This window comes from Syngnathus floridae, chromosome 4 (genome assembly GCF_059516105.1).
Source record: "Syngnathus floridae isolate MCC-2025c chromosome 4, RoL_Sflo_1.0, whole genome shotgun sequence".
Lineage (NCBI taxonomy): Eukaryota > Metazoa > Chordata > Actinopteri > Syngnathiformes > Syngnathidae > Syngnathus > Syngnathus floridae.
The window spans coordinates 12,688,821-12,714,007 of NC_142416.1; the positions used below are offsets into that span (position 1 = coordinate 12,688,821).

Sequence of the window (25,187 nt, forward strand, 5' to 3'; positions counted from 1 at the left end):
GTGTGATTAACTCCTACTGGTTTTTACATATGAGCGTGTGCGGGTACAGGTGAGCCTCAATCCATAGATATATTTTTTAAAAACCCGACAAGCACAAGGACCATGCAGAGATCCTAGATTCGAGGGGGCGGGATTAAGTTTTCTCATGGACCAGCATCCACTGACATTGGCTGCTGCTCCACATTGGACAGCCCGCATTCATATAAAAAAAAAAAAAAAAAAAAAAAAAAAGCTCAGGATCAATCTGACACAAACAGCTTCCACTCACTGGCACAAGTCTCACGGTTTTTCCTCAGAAGCCACGCAAATTTACAGGGGGGAAAATGGCCAAAACTGAGAGTCAACGAAGAAGTTTGAAAAGCGAGGAGTTCTTCTTTGATTGCGAGGCGTCTGTCTTGGATCAGCAAGACTTGGAGATGTCCAGTTGTCCTTTCAATGACGTCTTCAACCCCAAAGACTCCCACATGGATCAGATCAACACTTTTCTGAAAAATGTGCAAGTATTGTTGGAGGCTGCTCGCTTTCTCGAGAGCGCTGAGAGGAAGGACGGAAGTGAGTTGATGTGTGCTGTGCGATGTCGTTCTGCATTTGACGAACACACTTTATCATGTGCAGTCAGACAACAAAGAACTGAGTTAATTCAACTAAGATTTAGAGTATTGTCTACGCTTGGTCACTACCACGCTCACAAGACGGCTTATCCTTACAATAAAAAGATGTTACACCATCGTACGTGGATCTTTTATCTGCATTAAATGGCATGCGATCCACACTGGAGTGTGTATGCACTTCTCCACGTAGGAAGGGATTTCTTATTGATCTTTGCACAGTTGAAAATAGCAAAATGTGACATATTGATTGGATGAGTGGGTGTGCATACTGGCTCTCACTCAGATGCAATACATCTGACCACATTGCAGCGCGCTGCTAGTCACTTCTAGGATGATGTCATTGCGCCCCCGCAGAATGTCATAAAAAGCCTCCAACTCGCATGAGCAAACGTGTAGGACGATGCGATATTGAAAGAGGTGCATTCACAAAACCAGCATTCTAAAATGATGAGTTTTACATTGCGTTCTATTGATGTTCTGCCGGATGTCATTTAAATGTGATTATTTTTGTTCTAAAGTTTTTATAAAGAAACAGGAAATGCAGCTTTTATTAAATGAGTACTTTAGGTAAATTACTGGAAGATTCGCTCGTACAGTTCCTGTTTCTCCACAGTTCTCTCGATTGTTTGCTTCCTGCTATTTGTGGGCGTGTCGCGCTGGGTTCCACATGGCGCAAAATCGCTCTCTGATTGGATAGAGGCGAGCTCAACCCTCGAAGTCTGTCAAAGATATCTGCCAATCAAAGACACGGTCAGCAGCTATGTCACGTGTTGCTGGGCCTGGCTTTGTCTGTTAACCACGCCCCTAGCTCTTGTTGCCTCATGGGACTTGTAGGTCTTATCGAGCAAAAAGAATACATACTTGAACTTTCAAGTCACTCTCTGTTCATTAATAATATTCAGATCATCACTGTTCAGTTTGCTTTACTGTATATACATGCATATATGATGTATGTATGCATGCATGTTTACATACTGAATGGCCTTAGTCGGAAAAAGACACACTTTCCCAGAATGCCCCTCGCTGATTGCGGACCCTCCTTCTTTATGTCCCCGCCTCCGAGCTGTACAGCTATGGAAAGCAAACAGGAGAGAGGAAGCGAGCAGCAGCAGGCACTTGCTGGCGCAAGTCACCCCCGGGGATTTTTTTTATTGTTTACATTTAAGTTTGTAGCAAATAACAATCGTATTAATGTGGACGTTTTACTATTCTTATACGCTGATTTTCTGACAACCCAGCAAAGGATTGGCTGCAGCTTGCTAGCTTGTCAACTCTGGAAACACGATTTCGCATCCTTGCAAAAGACCCCAAATAAGAGAACTAAAGGACTTTTTTTTTTTGCTTTTAATGTACATATATTGAATTTGTTGCACTTTTAACCGAAGCACTGTCTTCCGTGTGTTTTGTATCATTGTATTACTGCTGTCAATGTTAAACGCTAGCAATAAGGTGAACGACAGCAAGGCTCAGGAAAGAATGACGGCTGTTCAGCTAATGAATATCCAGCGTCTATTGGAAGCCGCGGAATATCTCGAAAGGAGAGAAAGAGGTAAAAGACATGTGACATTGTCGACAGGAGCCTATTAAAGTCTTTCCAGGAAAAGTCCCCGTGCAAAATATGATTTACCTCCAGTTTATTTATTCAGTTTATTCAGTGTTCTTAGAAGAGTGATGTTGAATTTCGCTCATGGCTAAAATGCTAACCAAATATATTATTCTTCAAACAGAGTGTGAACACGGATATGCATCGACGTTTCCTTCAAATACGGACACAAACTACCAGAGGCAAAGGAAATTCCGAAATAAGAAATTCAGCAGTAACCACAATAGGTAAGAAAACTCCTGTGCTCGTGACAGTGCGAAAGTACACCTCCATTGCTTTGTGCGCTTTGGGGCAGGAGGGCTCGTCCTTTGCAAAATTGAGTCACTTGGAATTGTTTCTATAGTTAACATGGTGGTTTTGGCATAACACAGGTCACTGATTTAAATTATTGACTTAAGGCGGAAACAATAGCATGTGATTAGAGTTTGCACTGACCCAAAGTTAAATACTTGAGCCCCTCAGCTACTTGATCACAACATTAGATGAAACTAATTAGAGCAAATACAAGACCATTAATTCACACAGCACCAATAATTCAGCTCACCAATCATGATGACGATGATGAATCATTTTGATTGGCAAGCACAGTAAACAAGTGATTAGCACGGCTGCCTCACAAGAGGCGAGGGGTTCTCATCGCAGCTCTGGCCTTCCTGTGTGGAGTTTGCTTGTTCTCCCCGTGCTCGTGAAAGTTAACTCTGGGTACTTTCCGCATTCCATCAACATGCATGTTGGGCTAAATGAAGACTCGAAATTGCCTAAATGTCTGTGAACGTACTATGTGTACGTGTGAATGGTTGCTTATTAATGTGTCTTGCAATCGCAGACTAGTCCAGGGTGGTGCCTTGTCTCTCAGTAAACTCAGCTGGGGTGGGCTCCAGCATTATGGAAAATTGAATATATCAACAACTCCTCCTCAATAAACTGTGCCATATTCCATTGAGTGGTGTCTTTTAATAATGCACCACTCATGTTACTAAATTAGGTCATCCACATAGGTCTTCGATTGTGTCTCACTAGCTGGTGCAGATGTTTCTAATGAAGTGTCTGATGCATGAACACTAAGGATTGATTTTCATGCATGACATGTATGTCACAATATTTGCTGTTGATGAATGTAACTTGCATTTAGTAGAGGAAGCAAGTCTCCCAAATGAAGACCCATTGGCATTGTGTTCTCTTTGGTACAGTGCTGCTCACGTGAATCTGTCATCTGATCGCCATACATCAAACGAAAGCCCCACTCGCTTGCTCTGAATGCTTTAATATTAATGTGAGAGCGAGCCAACAAACAGGAACTGCGCATTACTCATAATCAGCACAGAATGCTGCCTACTTCTGCATGGCAACAGTCAGGATCATAATTGGATTGAGGTGCTCCTCATAATGCTTCCGATGAACAGGGCATTTGTTTAAGAATGCAAATGATGTTGCACAAGCTGGTTGAATACAGACTCAAAGTCACCAGTACGGGGAGGAGTAGCACTGCAAATATATTTTCAAATGTGTAGTTCCTCATAAGATGTTTTCATTAGAGTGATAATGCAAAAGTGAGCATGCCGGCCAGTGTGATCACATCCTTGATTTTCATGCAATTCACATTTTATATTTTCTGTGTAATGTCTCATGCTCCATTTTTACCATTACTTTGCTTATAGTTACCATTATTCCCTTTCATGGGAAACATATGAAATTATCAATCTAGCTACATGTTTGTTTTCAGTTTTGCACACCATCGCACAAACGCATTCAAAACGAGGTCAGTAAAGTAGTGCTGGTTTAATTTTCACGTCATTCATTTGGCAGCACGCATGACAAACCATTTTTTTGTTTTAGCATCATACAAGCCCATTTACCTAACATGAGGATTTTCCAAATCGCCCCAGCGCATAATTTGACAAAAACGTATTTTATATTTTTTTCCCCCTAAACATTTTTGGGGTACTGAGCACCTCTGCTCTGTCATTGACAGGTCATTCAATGAAATGAAACAATTAATAAATATAACATTACATTCAGTATTTGTTTTATTTTTTGGGTTTCTGAAATAATGCTTGAGGTGGTTTTATAAGGAAGATGACAAAATGATAGGAGATAGAACATTGCCAATTTCCACAAACAGTTTAAGTTTTTGTGGCCTTCTTACTGCCTTCTCTGTAACGTGATAACGCTTCAAGTGATGGGCTTATCTGACTGTCCTCACTTGCCTACCGTTTATAGCCAGGGCGCTTTATCTCATTGACCCACTCGTTCTCCGTGTCTACATGCACATGCAAGTACACTCGCACAGACGCACGCATTTGTGTGTCCTCCCTCCCCCTCGCCCAAGTAAGCATACTGCAGTTGTGGATGGCCTGGAGCCAGTTCATTATCTGGTTTGAAGTATTGGTGAGCTGCAGACATGTTGCTATCTGATTCAGGATGAAGGGAAAGTCTTTGTGATGATAAAGGGCTATAGGACAGCAAGCTGACTTAGATTGATCCCCATGAATGTGTGACTATATAAAGGATGTCCAGAGTGCCAGCCTCATGGCTCAACTCTGAATAATGGTGTGTCTCTTAGAGTAATGGACAGTGTAGGTGACATCAGTGTTGCTCCAGTTATTTTTTTTTTCTTCTCCCCACATATTCATTTGGATTTAACACTTGGAGATTTGAGCCGATCCCAAGTCAGAGTTTGTTTGGCCTAATATATTAGCAAGTCAACCTGGCCATTAGTGGCCTTGTCATCTAAAATCATATCCACTGCCTCAGCTGACTGCACAGCCACTCTTGCATACCTAAGTAAATGAACTAATATAGTCTAATGCAGACATATGGTGTTTCAATTTGTCAATTATTAATCCGGAAGAGATCATTTCATCCAAGGCAGTCGCACTGAGCAATTGCACTTTCCTCCTTGTAAATCCAGGTTACAATGATGAGAGATGTGATAAGAGACATACTGTAGCCTGTTTACCTACCTCGAGGGCAAGTTACACATGTCACCCCCCTTCAAATCCAGCAATCCTTGAGCTGAGGAGTCGATGGGAACCCAGCCATTCAGTCAAGGGGAGGGGTGTTTTGTCTCCTTTCAGTATGTTGCCCCACAAAGGCAGTGTTAGGGACCATCTCAATCACATTTAATTTTCAACGGTGCACTGCACCCGGCTTGTTGCCCACACAGGGCATGCACATGTTCCTCATAGTCTCCCCAACAGCCCATACACGTGTGTGTATACACGCACACACACAAGCACACACACACATTGTGCAGTGTCAACTCAAGTGAATGCAAGTCACCGTTACATGTGCAGCCCCACTGTGCAGTGTTGTGTATTATTGAGGAGGAGATGATGATAGTGCTCTCCTGCCTGTCACATTGATGTTTTGATGGTGCAAAGGCTTCAGTGGGTTCTGCTCGAACGTTGTTGGAGAGTCTCTTCTTAGTGATGTCTATCGGATCCAGCTGTGCATATTCCTTGGAAACTGGCTATACTATGAGACATCTATTTTGTCTATCTTTCCGATGGATAGTTGTATTTTTATTCCAATTTTTTTTTCATTTTGTAAATCAAATATTTTATAAATATGTGAAATAAACTTAGATAAAATTGCAATTAATTTAATGTAATTTCAAGCAAATACGTTTCACTATATCAGGATATTTGTTTTTATGAGGATGTAAAAATACCAGTACAGGGATATAAAATTTTGTCCATACCGCATAACACCAATGCAGAGCTTAATCATCATCATCATTATCATCATTCACCATGAGTAATAATTCAGTTAATCACATTTCATTATTAGGACACCATGCTTTGGCTTGCTTAATACACTACATTAAAGCATTCAAACATCTGGCACTTAACCCTACCAAAAAAAAATGCTTTCGGAAATACTGCACTCTGTCAACCATACTGTGTACAACATGTATTGCTTTTCTTCTTAATATAGTGTATTTAAACACCTATTAATGTTCTCTTCCCCTGCAGGTCCACACACAACGAGCTGGAGAAGAATAGGTGAGTGGACCCTCCCAAACATTTCATCTTCAAGTCCTAACACACTTTAATAGGCCCTTTTTTTTTTTGCTTTTTTAAATTCAAGCTTTGCTCCTCAACACGTTCCTGTAATCAAGACTAAGCCGCTCTTCCTTTCTTTTTTTATTCTTCACCACATTTACAAAGCACATTTTTATACTAAGGTCTTTGATTAAACACGAGTGCAACCACCAGACCAGACATACAGTGATCGTCTGTGGAAGATTAGATGTTTTGTCAGTTGGTACATGCTATTGTCAGCTTTATATACAAATCATAAAAGTGTCATGTTTGAGCTTGAACATGCCTTCATGTATCAAGTCTTATGTAAGATGGTGGACAGTGGGATGTAGGGGTTTCCTCTGAACATTGCCATCTCTGGTATCTTGAAGGCCATTATCTAATTTGAATTTTGGGTGCCTGCTGCTGTTTACTATTTTATTTTAAGATTGTTGACCGGAACCGTCATTCCACAAAGAGCTTTGTGTGTGTGACACCTTAAATAACAGACTTGCACGATTTATAGTATAGAGGAGAGAAGAGTGTGCCTTCCATTTCATTATCTTTGAGGATGCAGGAACACTGAAAAGATGCAAGAGGTGTAATTCACATAGCACCTCGGCCTGTTGTTCTCACCATCTTCCCTGGTGGAGTCCAGTAAAACGATTGGAACGTTGGTTTCAGTGTGTTAAATATAGACCAGTTGATGTGTGATGTCGCACATGGCAACGCAGTTGGCGGGCGAGTAGCTCTGGCAGATTGGAGCTCCCATGCCGGTTAGAATTTTTTTTATGGGTAGTATTTCATTTATACAAGCACGTTTCATTGTTTGTTCATACAACATACTGAGTGCTGTTTATGAGTCCCTCCACATTTTTTTGTTTTCATTCTTTGAAGCATTCCCTTCACATCCTCCCTGTCCTGCTTGTCCTTCGCTGTCCCAGGCAGGCCTTCAACTCTGCCAAAAGCTAGATATACAGAAATGGATCTCGGATCTTGAATCATCTGATATTTCTAGGAGTTCACTTCCTCTCCTCTCTGTATAAGTAAAAATGTATTTCTGGTACCAAAGAAAGTGAGTCGAATTGATGTGGTAATCCATCTTTTTTGAAAGCGCACTTGTTAAAATAATTTATAATCCCCCGTCTTTGCCAGCGGTTAATCCAATTCCCTTTCAGGACATGCCCCCACTGTAAGATATATGTATCAGCCTAAGTTGTTCACCCGAGTGTTTCAGGCTTATACCACGATTCTTCTAAGGCAGACTTACAAGTTGTGAAAAAGTCCCAGTCAAGCTGAACCATGATGGAATTCACGTTTAGAACAGTACGGACTTCCTGGATTTGTTGTTGCTCGCATGCCGGTCAAAATAGTCTCTTCCATTCTCATCGGTTCCGTCACCACAACGTCGGGCTTCACTGTCTACGTACTTCGATCATTCTTGAAAACCAAGTGTCACACATGATGGATAATTTTTTTTATTCGAGTGCGTACAATGAAACGCAAACTTGTTAAGAAGCGACTCGACATTATAGTAGGTTGAACATTTTCTTCTGGTACATATCCTTGCTGGAGCCTTTATAATAGCGAGAATTGAACTGAGCTTTGTTGCGAGAGCCCTCGGGGCGGGATGAGCCGCTAAGCATGAAAAAGCCCGGGCTACATTTTCTGTGGCTGTGCTAAAGCTCTCTGTTCCCTGCCCAGTGAGTGCAGCCCATTCTCAGGCCTTGCCGCAAGCCCCGGGACTGGGACCATTTGTCCCGACCAACGTGACGACTTGTAAGCTTTTCTTGGCTGAGAAAAGCCGCTTAAGGGGCTTGATCTTTGGTCTGGTGAGCCCAGCTGCAGCATGTGCACGTGTTGGAGCACGTTCATCAACCTCCCTAACAAACGCACGCACGCGCACAGAGGCCGCCCGGTGCGATTCTTTAATAGCCTCGCTTGATGCTGGATTAACAAACGATCGAGTCAGAGGACAAGGAACTAACTGACAAGCTGATAGGATGAGCAGGGACGTAGTCAAACACACCTGACTAAGGGTTACTTAAAGCAGCACGCAAGCCTAATCTATGCTCCCTTGTGTGCCAGATTGTGCATGGTGAGCCTTTATACCCTGTACAGTAATTAACGCAATGAAATATGAGCCAGTATTAAGGCTGCAACTTCAGTCCTGATGAAATAACGCTTGAGGGATGGTGAAATTGTGTCGACGATTCATGTATTTATGCTTCTGATTTCCTTTGAGCACAAGAGAAGTTCCAAAGGAAGCCCTCTATATAGCATGTGCTAGTTTTCCCCCTGGTTTGATCAGTAAGAAGATTAGATTATCGGAAAAGCTTTTAGAAAACACGGTTTGGGTTGATTGACTGACAGTTGACCAGTGATGCGACCAGAGAAGCAACTTTGCCTTTATCGGTGTCAAAATCAAATCTGTACCATCAGGAGATGCTTGAGGGGCCGAAAATGAAACAAGGCAGAAAGGAAGGAAGGAAAACAAGATGCTAGCAGAAGAAACATGACTCAATTAGACTAAATCTGACTCCAGCTTCTATTTTTAGCTTTACAGCTGGGGCAACAGAGAGAAAACACCACCGCCTTCTGACCAATCACATAGGTTAGCTGTGTGCCACCAATGAGAGCCTTGCGATGAATAAGCAGTGAAAAAGGTTGTCACTCCTTATTTCAGTTAAACGGGCTCTGGTTGCTACCACAGACAATTGCGATAAACGCAACATTGGAAAAAAATGATGATTACTTTTTTAGTCGCCTGTTGTCCTGGTGCAAGTGTCTATTGCCTTTGTGGATGAATTGAGGAGTGTGCGCTGCTGGTGACTCTGTGAAGGATTCAATCTGCCCCCATAGGCCCCGGTTCAAATCCAGATTGACAGTTACAAATGCTCTCCGAAGTGGGATGATTATTCACGAGGCCATGCATGACATGCCCAGTGGAACTCTTGGGATAGGACATGGGTTTTTAACACAAGACGCGGGTCTAAATCAGTTTTTAGGGTACTGCTGCTCAGAGAATTCATAACGAACGTGATGACAAATGGGATAGTTAGCTGTAAAGTCATCCGAAGCACTCTGCGGAAAGGTGACCCCTGATTGACTCACACGGATGGAATTGGGCCGCGGAAAAGAACACGTCCCTTAATTTTCCGACCCAAAATATGAGTATTCTCGTCCGACAAGTTTTAAGAACATGAATCAAAACACAATTCCGCATGACTCAGTGCTACCATCCCAGCCCACTGGGACAGTGGAAAAAACATAAGTGCCTTAACACAAGGATGTATTTGCACTTTAGTTCTGACATTTGGATTACATACAGCCATTGCTGAACCACCTACATGTGTTATACTACCATCCCCCAGAGACAACATCTGGCCAAATCTCTCTCTTTTTTTTTTCCCCCCTTCATCAGACTCATTTTAGAAGCCCATCCATATTAGTGTTGTAATCCAAAGCTCCTAACCCACACCGCTCAGGTCACACTGGGTTCAAATGGGAAGTTTGCATTCATCTGGAGGCTTTCATCCAATCATAGACAAAAGTAGATGCTATATTTAATATATTGATTATTCAAGTCAGATGTTGCATGCTTGGATACAACTCGGAGGTACAGTGCAGGACAGGGATTAGGGGTTAGTGAATTTCAAATCACATGATCTGTACGTGTAATTAGGAAAGAGATTTAGACAGTACATGCAATTGTTGTCATACTATGCTTGTTTGTTGTAGGTTTTAATCTGAGACCTAGCACCTCTTTGCCCTTGTTTTGATTTTTTTTTCCATTGCTTGTTTCTCATCGGAGCAGATTAAAAGGCAGTGTGCACGTGTGAACTAATCCATGAGTTAGTGATGGGTTTCAGCCCCGGAGTCCCTTGGCCCCGTCATGCAGCTAGCACATTCCCCTGCCGCCCCTCCCCTCCTCCCTCAACAGTGAACTTTGCACGAGCATTTGTGTGTGTAAGCGCGTGTTTTTGCCTGTGAGCGCTGCTTGAAGAGGGTCAATTGCTGCTCTATTGTTTTATTCTAAATTTTTTTTCCCCTCCTTTTGCCCATCAGTCCTTTGGTCCCGATGCGTCATGTTGCTCTGTCTCTCAGGGTGGCCTCGGCAATGAACGTGACAACAATATTTGTCCGCTTAGTGATCAACTGCAATTGCACGTTATTTACTACTTGTGGTCATGGTATTGGTTAGGCAGGGCAGGAGGTTCTTTGAACATTTTATTGTCCCCAGTTTGCAGTGTCGTGCTGAAAATATATTTGCATTTTGCTAAGGTTTTTCTTGCTCACCCAAATATTCTTGCTCACAATAAATCTGGGGATTGAGGTCACAACTGCATGCTGAAGTACTATTAAACAACCCACTCTAACGCTGCCATGAATTTTCCTTTGCGTTTGTTGGTATGTGAGCAGAAAATATAGTAGGTCAGTAACGGATCATATGGAATCCCTTCACTCGTCAATGTCATTGAATGAGTGAGATGAACAGAGTATTCCATTTCAAACTACCAATCAGTCTTTAGCATAGCTAGAAAAAAGTTGAAGTAGTTTTCAGACTATTATAAAAGTTTCTTCTTATATATGGTCTATTTTTCACTCACCATTACTAAACTTAGAATTAGTCCTGACTAGCTCCCGTTTTGTGCCAATGGGCAGTTTCTGGGCAGATCTCACATGCACACACACACATATAACGCACCCCTCTCCTCCCCCACGCTTTACATCTCTCACCTGCTCTATCTCGCGCCAGCTCTTCCTGTATCTCTCCCATCTGTCTGGATTTCATAAAGACAAGAGGGACGTATCGGCCAGACCAACAAGAAGAGCCTTCAGTTTCTGAAGGGAAATTATTCTTCTAATCTGACGTGTACGGAGGCGTGATGGACTAACTTTTGTTTACAGAAAATAAAAACAACTTTTACAAGTACACATAGCTGCCTTTGACTCAGGCACAAGTAGAAAGGAGAAATGTTATGAGCAATGTAATGAGTACACACTGTAGTTGTGGGATTTAAAAAAAAAAAAAAAATAGAATGAGCACTTCAAACATCTCTGAAATCCTCTATAACAAATCAGTTCAGAAAAAAAAAAAATCAATACTCAAGGACATGACTTATTCCACTGCTCTCCTCATGACTAATGTTCCATTTGTGCTATTTGAGTTGACTTTTTAGGGCAAGAAGCTGTTTGAAACGTCACGGTCATTTTGATGTGTCGCCTGGAGAAGGCCCCATACAAGCTTATTGGTGGATACTTTTAACTGAAGCTTGTCAGCCAATAAGAGAAGAGGTTCCCACAGCAGCAGGCAAAACCAAAAGGTCCAGGAGATGTTCAGAATTAATTTTACTCGAATCTGAAGGTGTTTTTTTTTTCTTTTTTTTTTTTTATTAAAGCAGATTTTCTATAGGCGATATCGAACAAAACGTATCATCATATTTTCAAAATTCTTGGTGTGTTGTACTCTGGTAGAAATTTCAACCAAATTAATAATTTTCACTGACGTGTCAACTTTAGGGGGAAATCTTGCTATGTCGCTAATATTACTGGTAAACTGTGACTTGCCCATTATCATAGGAAAAACGTTGGAATACACACATGCAATGTTGACCCTTTTTTTTCTGGCCACTAGTGGTGTATGGATTTTTTTGCTATGATCCAGAGCACTGGCATTTCAGTTATGGTTCTTCCTAATTGATGAGCAAGGCCAGCCTGATCTTGTTAAAGGAAAATAACGACCCTGACGTGTGAGCATGCCTAAAAATAGGCTCACTGCCAAATCCAGAGGTTTTCTACTTATAGTTATGCCACACATCCATACGTAAGTGCAATTTACTGAACTTTATGGTTCATATAATAAAGCTGTGGGTCAACGCCCATGCGTCAGGCCCCAATTTAGCAGCTATGCTTAGTAGCTCTTTAATGACTGTTCCAGCAGTAGTGAGTGGTAGGTTCCCCGTCAACATGAACAGCCCATTCAGTCAGGTGCTACGTGTTGTATCGGGGAACATGTGACAATGCGCATGTGAACGAGAAAGTGAGAGAAGGATGCCCAGCTCCATGAAACACAGGCACAGAAATACTTTGTGGGGGGATGTGAAACAGTATTGTCCTAGCAGTGAGGTTCTTATGAAAAGAAATGTCCTGTTTTTTTTTGGTTTTTTTTGCTAATCACCGACCCATCATCTTGCTCCACCAGCTCAGAGAAAAAGACAGTATGTTAAGGAGCAGTATGAAGTTAACTTGGTATAGCGATTGTACATCCAGTGACGTGCCTTCGGCAGTTCGCTGGGACTAAGAGCAGTCAGTCAGTGACAGTAAAGCATCATGCAGGATGGATGGATGGATGAGCTACCACGTGAGCTCAGCCCTTCCCTTCTCGCCATATATATTGCATGTCACCATCTGCACTGTGGCTTTTCTTTGTGTATGATGTGGGAAGAAATTGTCGTACATAAGATTTTGCTTTGATGACCGGTCTGGATTGTTCCAACAAATGAGGAATGTGTTCAGCTCAGCAAGTACAATAGAATACAAACTGCCTGCACGTTGACTGGGGTTGATTTGATTGCATTCCTCCGTGACGGGAGATAATTTGACATTGACTTCATGTTGTGCCCAGTGGATGTGGATTAGACTGCTTCAAATGAGCTTTTGCATTACAAAATATTCTAAATGTCTTTGTCATCACTCTGAATTAGGTTTTGGGACTGCTTCAAATGAGCCTTGACAATAAAGAAGCTGTAAGAGCATCGAGGGAAAGTCGAGCTCTTTTTTTTTTCCTCCCCATGAAGATCATCCTTTGTTATAATTATGATTTCCTTTGTAAATCAATTTAGGGGGTTCACCTCTGAGACGGACAACGCTGATATGTAATTAGTGTAATAACTGGATGAAGGGTCAGATTTTCTCTCCCTCCAGATGAATTAGAATTGGGTCAAAGTGTGTGTACGTTAAGGGCTTGAGAGCGTGGGGGATTTGCCATGATGTGTATTGACTCTTATCTGGGCTGCAAATGTGACCCTGCCTTTAAGAGCATAGCCAGTGATAATGTCAGACATATTCGGTTCTGAGAAGTTATCTATTATTTATGTATTCACAAGTTTTAGAATCTAGGGCAGTCTTTTTTTCCCCCCCCTCCGTCACTCGTGCTTTAGCTTTAAGTGTTGCTTTAAGACGGTTTTGATTAAGTCGAAACACGGTTTGGTTTATCAGTGCAGCTTTTAAAAACAAATTACAATGTTCTTTATATTTGTCCTTAGGCTTGTGCTTATTGCAACTAATTTATTCAAAGCTTAGAAACATTTGCTGAAATAGCAATGTGAGTAATATAGTCAAATTTGCTTTTACATTACCTTCATGCTATCAGAACTAAAATATTGAACTACATTAGTACAAACAGATTCCCATTTAAACTCATTTGATAACTCGTTGGATTATTCCTAAGGGAGGCAATGACGGCTCTTTATCATAATTAAAGTTTTTTTCGCGGCATCTGTTAACATGCTAGACAGTTGCTCATCATATGTACCAGTATGTGTGTTCAGAGATGATAGCAGAGTGCGGAAGGAGGCGAGTGGTGAACTGCACTCCTTTGAATTGACAAAAAGAGATGTACATGTGATGTGCGTTGGTTCTGTACCAGTAGGTGGGCAGCTCTCCTATACCAGATGGGGGAAAGAATCAAAGTGCTTCTGTAAAAATAAAACCCACATTGAAGTCTGTTTGCTCACATTTCAAAGCTGGAATGAAGCTGCTGCAAAACACATTTTAGAACAAAAAACAACCAAACAAAAAAACCACTGCATTTACACGTTGCTGTAAACGGGAATGAGTTAGTCATGCAATTGAAAAGGCACTGCTCTTGTGATTGGAGGGGAGGTGAGCAAAGGTGGGGTGAGCTGGGGTGCGGTGACCCATGGTCGGTTGGCTCCTCGCTCACATGTCGAAGCCAAAAGGCAGAGCTGCCCTTCTGCGTAACCATCTGGGGACCGTCAGGAGCACAAGCCATAAGAAAACATATGTACACAAACATGAAGAGAATGGGGCAAACATAAAGTAGAACTACCACAAAGTGACGCATTACCAGATCTGTATAAAAAAACCACACATGTAAATATTCTATTTTAATTGACACTGTTTTGCAAGGGTGTCAAACTAATTTGTGTCGCGGGCCGCATCATAGTCATAGTTTTTTTTGGAGGGCCATTACGACTGTCAACACCTTATATTACATACAGTATAGGCTACACACCAAATTTATGAATAAGTTTTGAAATCATAGACTAGTAAAAACTAGTTAAACAATTAAAAAGATGAATAGTAATACAGATTGCTAGTAATTTCATTTTTTTTTTTCTCAAAGTGAATACAATTTGTAATTTTAGTATTGACAGTAGTCCATTCCCAATTTGTCATTGCGGACCACATAAAATGATATGGCGGGCCATAACTGGCCCCTGAGCCTTGAGTTTGACACCTGTGCTGTATTGTCTTGGCCAGAAGTAGGACACATTGTTTTAGTAGTTGAACCTGGCTTTCATTTTTTGGATGTGGATATTATTCTGGATACCACAGGAGCCTTCCTTTACAATACACTTTATAATTATTGGCACCCCTGATAAAGCTTTTATGCCTTCTACTAAATTCATTTGTGGTAGGATCTTGATTCTGTTTGTGGTGAACCATTTCTACAATTTTCAGGATGAGAGTATGCTTCTTCAATAAAGAGAAATGTTTGAAGGAATTTAACTCATCTAAGCAGGGGTGCTGATATTTTTTTGATGGCACTGTATTTTTCCTCGATGTTCCACCATTCTATTCTGAGGTTGTCACTGGTTTTTGAGGACTGAAAGGACTCCGGCTGTGCTGTGTAACTATTTATGGTAGCAAGACAGCTCTCATATTGTTAATAGGAAATGGCTTAAACTGTGTGTCTCCATGATAACGTATCAATTGCAGGGCTTAGGAACCCTTTGGAGGGGGGGCCCTCCCAATAAGCCACAAACTCATGGCCTTTAACCTCCTGGTGACACATTTCAAGATAGTGCTGGCAGGACAAACGAATATGATAAACCTGCATCCGCTTTTAGCTATCTTTAGTCATTAGCTTGTTCCCTAACCACAAACGAAAGGATAATGTTTTTTTTACAAATATTTGCTTTTCAGGCTCGTTTGACATCACAGTAAATAGACAGACTGTCTGTCCTCCTCCTGGTCGTACGTGATCAGCTGAGTTCTCCATCAATCATCAAAGTGTTCCCTACAAGAGTCTGGCATGTGTCCAGACTTCAGGACAAAAAAGCCATGTAGATGTTTTGCAATCTTGTCTATCACTGACAGACACGTTGAGAGTGCTTGAAGGCAACATGCTGCCAATGGACCACTTGTGTTTCTAAAACAGGAGATCACATGGTGCAGAAGATAGTGTTAAAAGCAACATAACCAGAACTTGGAGGGCTTTGGGTTTACAGACTGTATCAACAATTTGACAAAAGGAACAGAACCAGAACTCCAAGTGCTTTGGCAATACAGACTGGATCAACAATTGGACATGATATGCAGGTCTATAAAGTAAAGCCAGTGCAGAAGTATTTGATCAGTTGCCAAGACTTCTTCCCAGATCTTTATGTTAATTACATGTATGTCCTGTAGCAATGATAAAACAAACTGAGCTTCAGGATGTGGCTTCCTTTTAATGTGCTAACATAGTAACCTGTCGGCCCAGCTAGAACGATGCATGTGATTGTGAATTGTATTTATTGTCTTTTTAGATACAGCATGTTCTGGTGCTTTTTTTTTTTTAAATGGCAAAAATCTGCAATCGCTCTGAAAGTTGAATTCATCGATCAAAATGTTCTCCGAAAAGCTACTCGTCCTACAGTTGACATGCTGAAATTATTGTTGGCCTAGTAGACCATAGGCTTTTTAGTCTTTATCCAGACAAGCAATGTAGGTTTTTTTTCTCCTACATGACTGCACGACAGCATCATTGCCATGTGAGTGTTAAATGATTCTTGTGATTTCTCACGGCCTTGGCAAAAATTGCGCAACAAGTAACGCCTCACAGTCTCAAATAGAAATCATGGTGCAAGAAACCAAAACTGAATTTACCAAGACAGCATGCTGTACTCTGTGGATGCCCCTGCAGATCCAAAAGAAGTGTGTTTGAGGAAAAATAGGAATGAGCAGTGGGGTCCGTGGTGATTGGATGCCTCTTGATATGCCATTGTGATGGTTTTAGTCCTGGTCCGAGCGGAAAACAACAACTTGGTGTTTGGGGTCTGGAATTTGTTAACTGAACTTTGACATGGCCAGACAGGTCTTCAAATGACCTGCACGTTTACCTTCATTATCTATCACGCATGCCGTTGTAGCTGAGCAACCCAAAATGCACAGATGTAAATTACTATTTTTATCAAGACATTTAAATACGATTGGGCAAATCAAGTAAATCTCTTGTGTCTGTTTCTTGTTACCAAGCCATTTTTTTAAAAGCCAATCCCGAGCAGCCTGTCGCATTATTATCCTTATTTAGCCTGAGTTTTGGACAGCAAAACTAGCAGGCTTATGATCTGTCTCTTCACCAAGCATTATTGATTTATTCATTTGTTTTATGAAAACGGGCCATGCATTAGCGAGCTGACCGGCACGGTGCATGGTCCCAGATGGAGCCAGGCTTCTTGGAAAGAGAGATGAACTGTCAGCTGATAACACGATGGTTGAAGCAGGGCTGTGGGTGTCCATGTGAGGCAGACAGACTTTGCTAGGCCCCGTCGGTAGAAGATAAGGCGTTGACAAAAGACCCGAGCCAGACTGATAGACATCATGCTCACAGCCAGATTAGAAGCATACTTCACGCGTGTTTCTCTTGACCTCCAAACTTTGAGCACTACAGATTGCATCATGGCACCTCCTCCTTCATTCAGACCACTCTTCTTGCTGGTGTCGAGTTAAAACGCACCCTCATGCATACTTGCAATACATACCGCTCTAATGGTTTGCACTCTTGTTCTTATCAGCGGCATCCATGTATACCTCAACCTTCCATTCATGCACACTGATGGATGGATATTCCGGGCTGCATTCTTCTGCACCAGTCTTAAAGCAACAGAAAGTAGTTGAATCCCAGTTGTTTTCATCTACTGAGTGTGGGTCACTAGACTGAGCCCCCAGATTCCTAATAGCCCCCCGCCCAGCCCTTCAGGCGGGCTGAAAGGGCAGCTCCTGTTAATGGAGCGCTGATTGCGTTATAGCCATAATTATCTCTCTTTATCTCTCAACTTCGGGCCATTAGCCAGGATAGATGTCACCCCGGGCCTTTCCCCAGACACCCAATAAGGTGCTGTCTAGATGATGGAACGTATGGGCCGAGAGAGGTCCAGGAAATGCCATTACACCTTTCCTCTCTTCACGGCACCTATCATCTAAAACATATTTGTTATGGAGATGAGCGGGGTAACCTAAGCGGCCTGAGAGAAATGCCAACAAAGTATCATGTATCGCCCAGAGGCTGAAACCATATGCAACTTGCTGAGGTGCTTACTATCACTTAAAGCTTGTTGATATTGCAGGAAACTGTTGGAGAGCTTCTGCTTTCTTCAAGTATGCATAATATGTGCCGTTTCATATGTCTCAAGATTACATAGCACATCTTGCGTTAGGGTGCTGAAGTGCAAGTCTTTCCCATCTCCTCATTAGCACTCGACTGTGAATGAGTTGCTACGGTAAAGTCAGTAACGGTCGACATCTGTGTTTAGCCTTTTAAAATGCTCACTGATTCACACTGACATGCGATGGGGGAAAAAAAAAACTAAAATGGTGTGTACAGCAGAACCTCGATTTCATGGACTAAAGGGGCAAAGTAGTATCTACATTTTTGATGCTAGTTTTCATCAGATTTGTTTGAATTTCAAAGAAAATTCCGCCATTAAATGTAATTACTTTGGGGACTTATCCATCACCGTCATAAAATCTTTATTAACTGTATCAGCAATAATTTAAGTAAAAAAAATTTTAACATCACCCAGCAAGTAGAAGACCAAGCAACAAATCTAAATGATAATCCTTACTCATTAACATTAACAGCATGCATTGCTTTTATCGTTTTCTTCCCTGTTGTCTAAAAATTCCCCTCCCTCTCTATTTTAACTATAGACGGGCTCATCTGCGGCTGTGTCTGGAGCGCTTGAAGGCCCTCATCCCGCTGGGACCGGACTGCAGCCGCCATACCACCCTGGGCCTGCTCAACAAAGCCAAAGCACATATAAAGGTGATTCAGCTATTCCATTTTATCCACAGTTTTTTTTTACCAGAATTCCTGTGGTGAGTTTAATCCTATTCTAACTGATTTTAGACACTTATCCATTGTACTGCTTTCACACTGGAGCAGCCTCGCTCGGCCTTGAGTGAGTGAGTGAGAGGCGCGGTACAACCTCGACTGGTTGCCAGGAAATCACAAAAGACAAATCATTTGCAATTCAGCGTCTTCAATTAAACAAACATGAATGTTCTCGGAATGTGAGAAGAAGCCACAGTAAAAACGTGAGAACCACATGCAAACTCCACACTGAGATTTGAACCCAAACTTAAGATCTATAGTGTAAGATTTGTTCAAAGATTCCCAAAGAAGCTCATCGTATCGAGAAAACGTGTGCGTCTAAATTGGGAAACTCAACTACCTCGTGTTGATGTGAGCGCAGCGTGCATGTGCAATAGGGAGAGAGATGGAACAAAGGCCACATTGTTGCTGCCTAGTTGATCGGGCAACATCCACCAACACTCGACTCGTCTGCTGCTGTCACCTGGTTTCACCAACGATGACCCCATTGTTTTAGTTTGTCTCCGAGAGTCGCGCTTGTCACCAGTGACATAACGCGAATGAAAATAAAGGGGCTCTGAGGCCAAGAGTCAGGATACACTCTGGAGTGCTTGCTTCTCAATAAGTTCTTCAGTGAAAGTAACTTTTCTGCCTCACCTGTCAATACATGTCAATTTAACCCCGCCCCCTTTGTCTCCTGCTTCCAGAAACTTGAAGAAGCCGACAGGAAGAGCCAGTACCAGCTGGAGTCTCTGGAGCGTGAGCAGAGGCACCTCCAACGCCAACTAGAACTGCTGAGAGGAGGCGGCGGAACGGCCGTGGAGGGCGAGAGGATACGCATGAACAGCGTGGGCTCCACTCTAGGTTCTGAGCGCTCCGACTCCGACCAGGGTCAGTTGTTGTTTTGATCTACTTGCAGTAAAGCCGACATCATCATGACAGGGTCTGTGAGCTTCAAACTGACATTTTATCAAAGGACCAAGCAAATACGAGTAGAAATGAGGTAACATTAGTGCTAGCCGCCAAGTTAATGTCAACTGAATTTACTCTATCTATAATTTACAACTGAATGATCCAACTCGCATTCACCCTGTTGCTTTCTGTGGACGTCAAAAGCAGAATTGACATTTAATCATCTTCAGCAAAAACTACTTTGAGTTGAATTTGTCGTACTTCCTTTTTTCAATTTTCTAAACTCAAATGTAGTCTCACTAAATCATGTGCCACTATCTACTGGTTAGCAGAGGAATTACACGCTTCCTTTCTTGCTAGCGTCACTCGAGTAATTGACGTTCCTCTCTCTGCCACAGAGGAGATCGAGGTGGACGTGGAGAGCACGGAGTTATCCCACGGAGAGCTGGACAGTCTGAGCACAGCCAGCACCAGCGACCTGGATGACCACAGCAGCCTGCAGAGCATGGCCAGTGATGAGGGATATTCCTCTTGCAGTGTCAAACTTGCCTTCTCCTCCTAGAAGCTACACAATGCCACCACTGCAAACACCTCCTCTTCCTCTCGCCCCTCCTCTTGCTGCTCCCATCCAACCCTCCTACCCGGTATATCCGTGCTCCCATCCAGCCGTGCCCACGGGCCTCTGTTCGCCTACTTGCAGTGTGCCCATCACCATGCAAAGGCACTGTTAAAGCTGAACCCAGTATCTTGGACAGGTGCTTTCAAACTTTTTGAGTCTGGGAACCTACTTGGGAGACATTTTTATGAGGAGCCCCTCTTAATCCTTATGCCTACTAAATATATTTTAGCTACCACGTGAACCCCTAGAAGCAAAAATAATTATTGTCTACCGTATTTTCCGGACTATAAGTCACTCCGGAGTCGCACCAGCCATAAAATGCATAATAAACAGGAAAAAGACATATATAAGTCGCACCGGAGTACAAGTCGCATTTTGGGGGGAAATTTATTTGATAAAATCCAACACCAAGAACAGACATGTCATCTTGAAAGGCAATTTAAAATAAAAATAGAATAGAGGCAACAACAGGCTGAATAATTGTACGGTATGCTGTCGTTACATGGCACATAAACAACAAACTGAGAACGTGCCTGACGTAACATATTAAAAGTTATTCAGATAGCTATAGCATAAATAACGTGCTAACAAGTTTACCAAACCATCCATGTCACTCCAAATCACTAAATACATTGAAATCTTCATCCTCTGTGTCACTTTTAAACAACTCCACTAACTCTGGAGGGAGAAGATGCGGCACTTCCTCTTCTACGTAGCTTACGTCAGACTCATCGTCAGTTGCAGTTCCAATTATTCCACAGGCCTAGAGCGCCCTCTGGCACACTGGTTTCGTGTGAAATTAACATGTAAAATTATATAATAGTGTGTTAATAATTTCACACATAAGTCGCTCCTGAGTATAAGTCGCACCCACAGCCAAACTGAAAAAAAACTGTCTTATAGTCCAGAAAATACGGTAATTTTTCTACCTAAACACAGTGTTTCCCCAAAGAGTAAAAATCTGAAAATAATTGACCCCCCCAAATGGTCCTAATTGCTTACAGATGACAGATGATGGTAGAAAAGCACTACTTTTGTCTAAATGAAGCTCCTCAACTTAATATCATTTATAAGCACTACGATGCCTCAAGATGGCACCAAAACATTTTTTTTTTAATTTTTCCATTTTTGTTGCTTTGGCCCAAGCATAGAAATAGCAAAATAATTCGGCAAATAACAAAGGACACATCCCTAGAAATATTCAGCAAATTCCAACCCTTTAGTCAGATTAATGTGGTGCATCACAGGAGGAATAATTTGTTTACTGCGTTTGTTTTATTGGGCTGCCCGTCCCTATATCTAGGTTTGCACTTTCAAAAAAAAAAGAAACCACAGCATAATTTATTGAAAACGATTTTGCGGCTCACGGACCCCCATTTGAGACCCCTGATCTAGGACCCCTAAAATCTGGTTTTATGGCAAAATACTTTCAATTAAAAAATGTAAACCCATGCATACAAGCCCATGTATGACCCAAGATGCACTTGAAGCCCATTTGCTGTTGAAGTCGCTCCAAGCTGATGGGTGATTCAGGCCGATGGAAAGCACACAGCGCGGTAACATTACCCCACGCCGCCTAATCTGTCTTATCTTGGACACTTGACTCGGTGCTATTGTGCAAGTCCTCCATCAGCTGGTAAAGCAAAAGCGTCCGCTTCCACGCGCTAGCCCGGAGCAAGACGACCACACACAAGTCATTCCTGGTAAATGCGGCGCCTTCTCCCTCATGCTCTCTCAAGCGATGAGCGATCCTGCACTTAAATACTTTTCAGCTGACGCGGCACAAACTACAGCAACAAGATACGATGGGAATAGACGTCCACCTTTTCTCCAGCAGTAACAAGCAATAACTCTTCATCTTTTTCCCTTTGTGACCGTCCAAAAAGAAGCAAAGTCATGTTTTATTTTTTTTCCCTTTGTATATACAAATAGCTTACTGAATTAATGTTAAAGTTGAAAAAAAGTTAGAGCTCATGGATAGAACTTTTGCCTCTGTTGCTGACTTGTGTTTATTGTGCATTTGAAAGTGGAAGCGCGGTGGACGTGGCTTGGACACTTAGTTTTTGCTGGTTGACATCCTACAAGTTAATTAGTGTGTTGCTGTCTGGTGCTGCGCAAGGTAACGGGTTGGAAGCTGCAGAGTTTAATTTATTACACGTGATATTCTCTTGGAGTGTGTGTGTGCGTGTGTGTGTGTGCGCGTTTGTGTGTGTGTGCGCGTATGGCATTCCACTGGTGGTCAGGTGATCCCACGTTAGGGAAAATAAACGGGTTGTCAAAGTTAGCCATCCCAACTCCACTGGCATTAAGAATTGCACTTCGCCCGCTGTTTTTTTTTTTTCCCCCTCTCTTCTGCCCTTTGGATTTCTAACAGAACATCATTTGAATATTTATTTCTCCATCCCTCTAACAACAGACAAGAGGGAGAAAAATAACTTATTTTTGTCCTGTCTTACTTTAACTTTCAATGCGTATTCCTGATTCCTTATTTTAAGAATAATGTATTTTATGTTTTATTGGTCTTTGGGGGCATTTGGGAGGGTAACATAATGTAGCCATTTTCTTTTGCTTTGGATGTTTATTCAATGGACACTTGAAATGTAAATGACCCCAAAGCTGCTCTTTAGTTGCTGAGCCTGTTTTAAGTCACCTGTCTTGGTTGGAGGTCGACCCCTGCCCCCTCGCCGCTGCCAGCTTCGCACTACAAAGTCACGTCCACATGTTATACAACTGGCTTGGCTTCACTCCAAAGCCAGTCTGCTAGTCAAGTGGAGACTATTGTGAGTGTGTGTGAGAAAGTAGGCTAAGGGGGCGGGTCTTCGCCACAGGCATATGCTGAGCCAGCTACTACCCAAACTGGGGTCTTTCAAAACGCCACTTTCCTCATACAAGAGGACTTGTCTTTTTAGTTGATAACATGTGTCTTAGACTTACAACATCCCCATAAGGTGATTCAACAGAAAAACAACAGTAGGGTTTCAACTTGTTGGCACTCAATCAGAAAGTGACCACTGGTGCTTGATCCTACAAACACAAATGCCAAAACCACATCAGAACACCTCAGTGTCCTCTCTCTCTCTTTCTCTCTCTCGCTCTCTCTCTTTCTCCCTCTCTTGCTCTCTCTATCATTCTACCTGAGGGACAGCATACATTGATTCTGCCCCTCTGTGACTTTTTAGCCATCTTTGTTTCCATTTTCTTCTCACGTTACTTTCCCAAGACTGCTGTTTCACTTCTCTGACTCTTTCAACGCTACAGGGTGTGTCAGAAATGTTTCAGGACTTTGTGTCACAAATTATGTATTTTTCATTTTAATGTGTGGAGCAAACAACATTTACATGCAGTGAGTATTCGGGTCAGAATTGAGGTTAGTGAAACAATTGGAATAACGTGCCTCAATGGACAGAACTTACATTTAAAGAATCCCGATTGAATATATCCTGCAGATCGACATCATTTCGTGCACAGAGGTAACCCGATTGCATTTAGAAGCCGAGATATACAATGCGCTGAGCATCTGACAGTGCCTGGTCGAGAAGAACATCGTCATGTTAAGCGCCCTATTCACGTGACCTTATGGTTTATTTTTGTTATATTACATCTTGGGCTCAAGAAGGTCCTCTTAAAATTCTCGGTATTTGTATTAGTAACTGCAGGGAATTACTTCCATAGGAATAAACTTGTCATTTGGTTTTGAATTGCGATATTTTGTGACACAAGTCCTGGAATTATTCTGACAAACCGTGTTATTTTTTTGTTTTGTTTTTTTTACATCTGCTGAGGATATGGTCCCGAACAAGCAACCTTGAGCGTGTGGTTAACTTTGCAAGTGGGCTTTGTTCTGCTTTTAAGAGTCCAAGCAGCCCCCCCCCAAAAAGTTGATGTTGCAGTTTTTGTTTTGTTTTGGGAAACCACACTCCATTCAAGTGTCGTTGAAGAAAACGGGTCCTTGAGGTGAAGTTAAGGCAACGAGATGAGTCCCTTGCGGGGAGTCGTCCGGTTGTTCTCAACCTGTGACCATTCTTTGTATAACATGCACTCTGATGAACGTGTTTTGTTGCAAAGTTGGAAATGCAATACTTACAATAAAAACGAGATTTTCAAACCTAAACCACTGACTCAACCTTTCCATAGCATTACACAGATGTATGATATGATCGATGTGCAGACTTTACGCTTCAATTGAAGTTTAATAACCATTTTGAAATGAATACCATTTTATGCACAAACATTTTAAAATCAAAGAATACAGAGTCAGTGCATGCATAGGCATTAATTCGTTTTCCTCATTGTAGGGCCACAAGATTTGTAAAAGTAACAGAGATGCCAGATCTTTTGCAGATGAGGTGTAATAAATAAAGTCAATTATGGGAAAGAGTTGATCATAAAAAAACATCACTTTTCTACTTTATGACTGATTTAATTCTAATTAAATGTAATTGAGCAGTTATTTAACAAAATATGCATTGAATGTTATATATTTACGTAGAATAAACTATGTTAGTTGCAGCACATTTGTAACCCTGTGAGGTCATCTGTTATGGAAAATGGATGAAGACTGGAGAACATAAACTCCACACGGGAAGACCAGAGTCAGAAACGAATACTGCACCTCTGAACTGTGAAGGTGAGCTTTTAACCTATGCATCACTGTGCTGCCTGTTTATTTACTTCAATTGGGGCAGATACACATAATGTTTAATTCAAGGCCGCAACGGTGACGACCTTTACGTGTTTTTTTCAAATGTGCTTTGAGGGAGGCTCGACCTCCCGTGTTGAACAAAGGCACCATGTCACTGCATGGAGAGAGTCTTCTTTCAATGATGTCAAAGTCAACAAGTTCCTCCTAGATCTCAAACAAAAGAAAATCCTCTTTATAGTGAGTAGAGCGCTAAAGGTCATCATACACCTTCAAACTGACGTTCGCTTAAGGCGATATTTAAAAAAGGTTGCCTTTCAAAGACAGATCCTATGTTTCGATCATACTGCAATCTTTTTATTTTTCCTTTAGCCCTCCCTTGTTGATAAATACGATACAGTTGATGCACCCATTATTTTCCATGCAATGTGAGCATTAGTATCTTTTTTGTGT

General features: G+C 41.9%; 1 protein-coding gene across 2 annotated transcripts; it reads left to right on the top strand.

The window, feature by feature from the left end:
- Positions 1-238: 238 nt before the first annotated feature.
- On the top strand, positions 239-24,206 carry mxi1 (max interactor 1, dimerization protein). 2 transcript variants are annotated; one of them, XM_088373833.1, is made up of 6 exons: positions 239-552; positions 2,339-2,441; positions 6,192-6,221; positions 18,402-18,516; positions 19,272-19,455; positions 19,875-24,206. In XM_088373833.1, exons 1-6 carry the CDS (start codon positions 324-326, stop codon positions 20,036-20,038), a joined length of 825 nt encoding a protein of 274 aa, XP_088229959.1. In that variant the 5' UTR covers positions 239-323; the 3' UTR covers positions 20,039-24,206. The 2 variants fall into 2 exon arrangements, with proteins under 2 accessions (XP_088229959.1, XP_088229960.1); XM_088373834.1 differs by lacking the exon at positions 239-552 and adding an exon at positions 1,672-2,160.
- Positions 24,207-25,187: the final 981 nt, after the last annotated feature.

Coding starts and splice junctions, on each gene's coding strand:
- mxi1 (XM_088373833.1), top strand. CDS start 324: ATGGCCAAAACTGAGAGTCAACGAAGAAGTTTGAAAAGCGAGGAGTTC. Junction 18,517..19,271: donor AAGCCAAAGCACATATAAAG/GTGATTCAGCTA, acceptor TCCTGCTTCCAG/AAACTTGAAGAAGCCGACAG. Junction 19,456..19,874: donor GCGCTCCGACTCCGACCAGG/GTCAGTTGTTGT, acceptor TCTCTGCCACAG/AGGAGATCGAGGTGGACGTG.